Source organism: Lobosporangium transversale (genome assembly GCF_002105155.1).
Source record: "Lobosporangium transversale strain NRRL 3116 chromosome Unknown BCR41scaffold_39, whole genome shotgun sequence".
Taxonomy (NCBI): Eukaryota; Fungi; Mortierellomycota; class Mortierellomycetes; order Mortierellales; family Mortierellaceae; genus Lobosporangium; species Lobosporangium transversale.
In genome coordinates, this window is record NW_019029017.1 from 413,647 (window position 1) to 419,646 (window position 6,000).

The 6,000-nt window shown below is 42.4% G+C and overlaps 3 protein-coding genes across 3 annotated transcripts; 2 read left to right on the plus strand and 1 right to left on the minus strand.

The window, feature by feature from the left end:
* Window positions 1-294: 294 nt before the first annotated feature.
* Window positions 295-3,207, plus strand: BCR41DRAFT_373463 (hypothetical protein; the record flags this gene model as incomplete). Its single annotated transcript, XM_022026780.1, has 6 exons — window positions 295-1,076; window positions 1,165-1,191; window positions 1,296-1,418; window positions 1,559-1,770; window positions 1,900-2,204; window positions 2,302-3,207. The coding sequence occupies 6 exons, from the start codon at window positions 295-297 to the stop codon at window positions 3,205-3,207; spliced, it is 2,355 nt and encodes a 784-aa protein (XP_021878309.1).
* Window positions 3,208-3,381: 174 nt separating this feature from the next.
* On the minus strand, window positions 3,382-4,074 carry BCR41DRAFT_378656 (hypothetical protein; the record flags this gene model as incomplete). The annotated part of the gene is made up of 3 exons (XM_022027173.1): window positions 3,382-3,604; window positions 3,743-3,937; window positions 3,959-4,074. The coding sequence occupies 3 exons, from the start codon at window positions 4,072-4,074 to the stop codon at window positions 3,382-3,384; spliced, it is 534 nt and encodes a 177-aa protein (XP_021878310.1).
* Window positions 4,075-4,643: 569 nt separating this feature from the next.
* Window positions 4,644-5,953, plus strand: BCR41DRAFT_373464 (hypothetical protein; the record flags this gene model as incomplete). The annotated part of the gene is made up of 4 exons (XM_022026781.1): window positions 4,644-5,056; window positions 5,116-5,227; window positions 5,381-5,664; window positions 5,702-5,953. Coding segments are annotated over 4 exons (1,061 nt in total), but the record flags the coding sequence as incomplete, so codon positions are not given.
* Window positions 5,954-6,000: the final 47 nt, after the last annotated feature.

Here is a 6,000-nt window from a genome sequence, read left to right on the forward strand (position 1 = left end):
ACACTCTTTAGCGATCGCAATCCCAACGACCTCCTCGACCTAAGTTGTTTTTTTTTTGTTTATTACTATTCCATTTTGCCCGATAACCCCCAAATGTATTTTCAACGCGGAGCCTTTGCATTTTTTGACTATTTGCCTTATTACCATACCTTGTACCATTATCCCTATTATCTCAAATACCCTTCTCTCTCCAGAACTTTCAATCATTAAGACGCGATCCCTATTCTAGTCACACGCACTCTATTCTTTTTCTTTCAATCTACTAAACTTCATTGATACCCAAACACTCATATAATGGGATTTAGTAGAAAACAACCAGTCGCTGTCACACCAGCAGCCACTTCTGCTAGTATTACCATCATGGGTAACACCACTAATCCCTCCGCCATCACCGCTGCTTCACCCGCTCATCAACAATCCTCTATATCCCTCCTGAAACGTAAACCAGTTAAGAGATTGGTCAGTTCAAGCGCCAGTAACCACTCTATCACATCAACCTCAACTGGGTCAAGTCAAATAAGTAATCCCAATGACAGTAATAAGAAGAACAACGATAGAAGCAGCAGTAGTAGTAGTAGCAGTAGCACGTATTCGCAGTCAATTGCCAGAAAATCAAACCTTAAGATGACAGGACCCTCTTCGGGCCCAACCCTAAAAGGGGAGATAGTCTACCCGCAGGTCCAGAAAGGATATCCTTTGATGGACACAACTGGAATAGGGATGGGGATGGGGATGGTGATGGTGATGGGCGCTGAGCTCAATGATGAAGCGTTAAATACACCAAAGACGCCAAAAACTTTTCAACAATCACAAGAAGAGTTGTTTTCGAAACTGGAAGCATTAGCAGCGGCTAAGAATAAGTTGAGCTCGACAGATCACTCAGTACAATCAAGAGTATCATCGAGCAGCGTCGGTACTAGTCTTCAGCTTCCAAATCATGGCAGCAATAGGTTGCAAAAATCAGTGAATAATAGTACGAATAACCGAAGCAGGATGGGTTTAAATGGGAGCTCTTCAACATCTTCTTTGAGACAGGACATTCGTCATGTACCAACCAATCCTCCTTTTGGAAGCAGGTAGGTTAGCAAGGGCAGTGAAGTTCGTCATAATCATGTATTAAAAAAACCCTACTTTGATTACTTACACTACATGTCATGCCTCCAGCTCTCCCACGCCTGAGCGGCCTCGCGAGTAAGTTGACCAATCACATCGTGTCCAACATTTTCTAGGCCTCTATATTTCTACATTTTAGGTGATTGACGCGTTTTTTTGTGCAACATTTTTTAAAAAATTAGGCCCAGACGGCGGATCAACAGTGCTCAATTCAAGACACCGACAGTTGCAGAAATGGGGGAACTCGCACAGATCGTTGTTGCCAACGCTACACCCCCAAAACCTCAAAACAAACCTCGCAAACGGTACACCTTCTTTTATTCAAGATGATATCTTAATTTAAAGTAATGGCCCGTTGTTGTGCCGTATCCAACTTTTATATTAATTACCCTTTGTAATGCCATTTTTTTTTTTTTTTTTTTTTTTTAACTGGGAAAAAACTCAGGGCAAGCACGCTCACTTTAACAACTACAACTTTTGCGCCCCCGGGACAAGCGCTACCAAACACAACCACCGTAATAGCTGGAAGAGGAATCAATAATAATGAACGTGACTATCGCCAACTATACGAAGCGGCAGATAAGAATGCCAAAAGCTGGGAAAAGAGGTATTCTGTTGCCCAGCAACAGCTTAACTATGAACGAGAAAAATGGGAGGGTATGCTGCTATGATCATTATGGGATGATTTCGTCATTACTGGAGGCTACTGCTTATCATAGTCTATAATGGCGTACTTACTTTCATTAAGATTTTTTTTTTTTTTTTTCCGAAAAAAAAAAAAATTAGAAAAATATGCTGCTCTGGAGAAGGACTTCCGAGATCTGGAGAATAGCAAAGTCGAAGCCAATACTGAGAAAATGAATGTATTGCTTGATACAGTTCAACAACTTCAACTTGCAAATGAGGTCTTTCGGAAACAGCTTATGGACGCAGGCATTGAACCTGACCCTATGCCTGCAGCTAAGTTCCATCCTCAACTTTTGATGGTGAGCGAAGACCACGACCGCACATTCTTGGAAGAGAACGAGTTGATGAATGTGCGATCTTTGGAGACAAATCAAAAGATCGAACACCTGTCCAACGAGTTAAACGTACGTAAACTCTTTTTTTTTATATTTATTTTGTGTGGAGCGATGTAAGAGACAATCGTGACATTGGTAACGCTATTTTATTTTACTTTTTTTTTAGAATGTTGCTATCGCCATCTCTCAGACGATAAACTACGTGCAGTTGCGGTACTTGACTCAAATGCTAGATGTAGTTGAGCATGTCACTTCCCAGAAACGCGCCCGTGCCATGTCTAACAGTTTCCTTTCGGACATGTTGAGCCGAGGTGTGAAGAAGCCGAGCCCTTTGCAGTTAAAAAGCACTTGCTCCATCGCAACCCAAACGCCGCCTTCCTTTCAACAGCAGCTTATTCAGCAGCAACTGTTAGCGGCTGCGGAATGTGGCTCTGCTTCTTTTAGATCAATGGAGAGTAAGCTCAGTAAAAGTTATAGTTTCTCATCCAATCTCTTTAGCCTTGTAGGCTTGGCCAACAGTGGTGCTCTCGACGGCGGCCAGTATAGGCTTAAGGGCGGTGCTATAGGCGACCACCGGTCGCAATTGATCCGTCAGAGCATCTCCCCTATGGTCCTTGAGAGCCTCAGGGGTGATCCTGGGTCTCCAGACTTAATTGATACCCTTACAGCCAACAGAGCCGCCGTACCAATGCCAAAATTCCAGTATGCATCTCCAACATCATCTCAATTACGTATCTTTGTTCCAGAACCGAGTAAAGTACATGAGTACAGTGCGGCCTCAAGTATTGGGAGCATGTCTCGAGCCCGTAGTGGCACAGGGAGCAGTATTGAAAGCGGGGCCGCATCTCTGAAGCGATCTTCCTCTGATATCAGTCTGAATCGGTCGCAGTATCAACGTCACCGCCAACCGCAACAACAACAAGAACAAAAGAAGCAGCAACAGCAGTACCGTCTCGCTCGGGCTGGCATTAAGAATGCATGTGGTGTCGCACTCCAAACAATCGAGCCGCACAGATCTATAAGTCAACAATTCTTATCTCCAAATACGGCCCTCTTGTCCACGAATAATTAAACAATATATTTGGCAATGGAGTGTCATGAGCACCAAGTTGTATTATACATTCAAATATAAAAGTGATATTGTACTATAAAATTAGAGGATACAATGAATGCTATTACGAAAATTATAATAATACTATGATTTTTTTTTTCTTTGAGTGGAGATGATGGATGTAGGGAGATAAGTTTAGAGTGGAGAATGCATTCCGAGTTTGGTATTGAACTCGAGCTTAGCTAACTTTTGGGCGCGCACACATTCTTTCATATCACGCGCCTTGACGATTTCTTGGACAGGCATGAAAACCACTGGCCAGAAGAATGCAATGATATATATCCACCAAGGCACACTCTGAACGCTATTAGGGCCACGGAATACTGAAATAATACAGAACACAATTTGCAATAGCATGCTATAACAATCAGGGGTACAAATAAAAAAAGGAGAAGATTGTTTTAGAATGGGAGTGTTTTTTTTTTTTTTTTTTTTTTTTTTTTTTTTTTGGTGATCACGGCTGTTGTCATTGACTTTATCGTTCGCTTGAGCTTACCTTGCGGCACATGACCCTATCCAGACACGGTTCTTCCATGGCATAAAGGCACGCAATGAAAGTGTACGGCTCATGAAAGTGCTTGACATCCAGATCATATACCAGACCCAAATGACTAAAGTAAAATTCTGAGCATAGAGCAATGCCCACTGCTCGCCATCTGTCCATTCAAGCCAAGGCACCCCTTCTCCAAAACTATTGAACAGGAAATGATACCCTTCTTGGCCGTCATAGATTTGGAGCGAACTGGTCGTAAAAGAAGTAACGACAAGTGAGTTAGCAAGACTTGTAAAAAAAAATAAAGAACAAAAAAAAACAAAAACCAAAGGCATCTGCTCTCTATTGCGAATTAATCGACCTACTAAAGGAAAACGAACACACACATCCCGATAGGGAGAATAAACCGAGCAAGGAAGTATACAATAAAACGAGATAGATCTTTCAGTGGTGAGGTATTTTTGCCTAGTAATGAACAAAGATCAAATAGTCAAAGGCATTTTCACGGAAAACAATATACGACAATATCATTGTCTTGATATGCATGTCATTTGTAAACGACAAATAGGCTTGACTCACTTGGCATCATTGTCATAGTATCCGGCTCATGAGGCGAAAAGAAGAATGACAAAATTATAAGTGGCACAATGATCCACATCAACCACAGAATCTGGTAACCCGTCATAGCAGGCGGTAACAGAAAGCAGTACGACACGAGCAATAATAGTGAAATGGACATGAACGAAGCGATCATGAAAACTACCCCCTACAGCACATAGGCAAAGAATAAATGGTTCAGTAAAGTCCATATATTCGTAAGTGTTCGAGTGATAATTTAAGAGATATATTCAAAAGAGCTGTCCATACCTGTCGCTGTGAGTTGAGCAACCGACGAGCCTCTCTAATGACTTGCGTCAAGGCATACAAACTCGTCTCACTATGCATAGTCAATCCACACGGTAGGCTGTTAATCTTGGCACCCAAGGAAAATGCTGATCTGGACTCTGGGCTGGAGCCCATCCTAAAAGGCTCCATTCCTACACTGATGTCTGCCTACGATATTCACGAAAGTCGCGCATGCATTTATAAGGTTGCCAATTCTCAGAAATATCTAACTTTTGCATTTCCAATTAAGGATGAGTACTTCAATTACCTTTGCAAACGCAGCAATATTATCGATGTTGAGCGAGCTACCAATGCAGCATACGACTTCGCCATAGTCTTGGAAGATCTTAATCATCTCAGTTGCAGCATGCGGCCCACATTCTGCAAACAGAGATACGTGAAGCGGGATATCATCCACAGACTCCAAATGAGGTCGAATGTTCTCAATGCCTCTAGGAAGCTGAGCCTTAATATCGTACGACTCTAAATAGCCGGTATTGGCGCCATATGGATCTGACGCTGAAGACAATAAGATACAACTATTCCAGTCAGTTTCCAGCCCAAGTCGATCAGCAAAGGCTTTGCTCTCACGTTCACTCGCAGGTGAGAAGTAGACGAAGCGAATCCCTGCTAGTCCCAAGTCCTCAATAAAGTCGCAAACATTCTGTTATATTGCAACAAAAGGGAAATAAGTAAACAAATACCTCTGACACGTCTAACTTTACAACCTTTAACAGATGCATGGGGGGTAAAGAGGCTTACAGTCTTTGGTTGATGAGCAAGGGTGGTCATTCCCAAAAAAATTTGTCCCTGTACTGCTTCCTCATAGAACTCTTGTGTATTGACAGGAGCCTGCGTATCAAATTCATCTTGTATGTCTTCCGCGGCATCCAACTCACGAAGCTTACGCCATCTCTGCAACGGTCCTGTTTCAGATTTAGATGTAGCCATAGCAGAATCTTCAACTGGGGAACCAATATTTTGATCTTCTTCCTCATCACTGTCCCCACCTATATGAATCACAATATTGACGGGATCAGGTAAACTATTGATGTCGATTCTTTTTCCATCAAGTAGCGCTTTGGAATTCAGAGGTGTTTCAAGAATCTCGTCGATCCCTTCGTGTTTTTCGTTTTCTCTCGATAAGAGTGCGTTGTTAACAGGCAGCTTCTCGCTGAGTTTATCTTCTGCTTCCGGTATAATCCGAGGAGGAAGAGTAATGAATCCTGTAGTTGTAGGGTCAAAACCGAGATCTTCCTTGTCCTTTTCAAACGAGATGGGACGGTACGCGTATGCCACACACTGTAAATCGTTCACCACAGCTGTCTGGTAAAAGTCCGATATTTTCTTGAGCATCTATGGATTGAGAGGTTAAA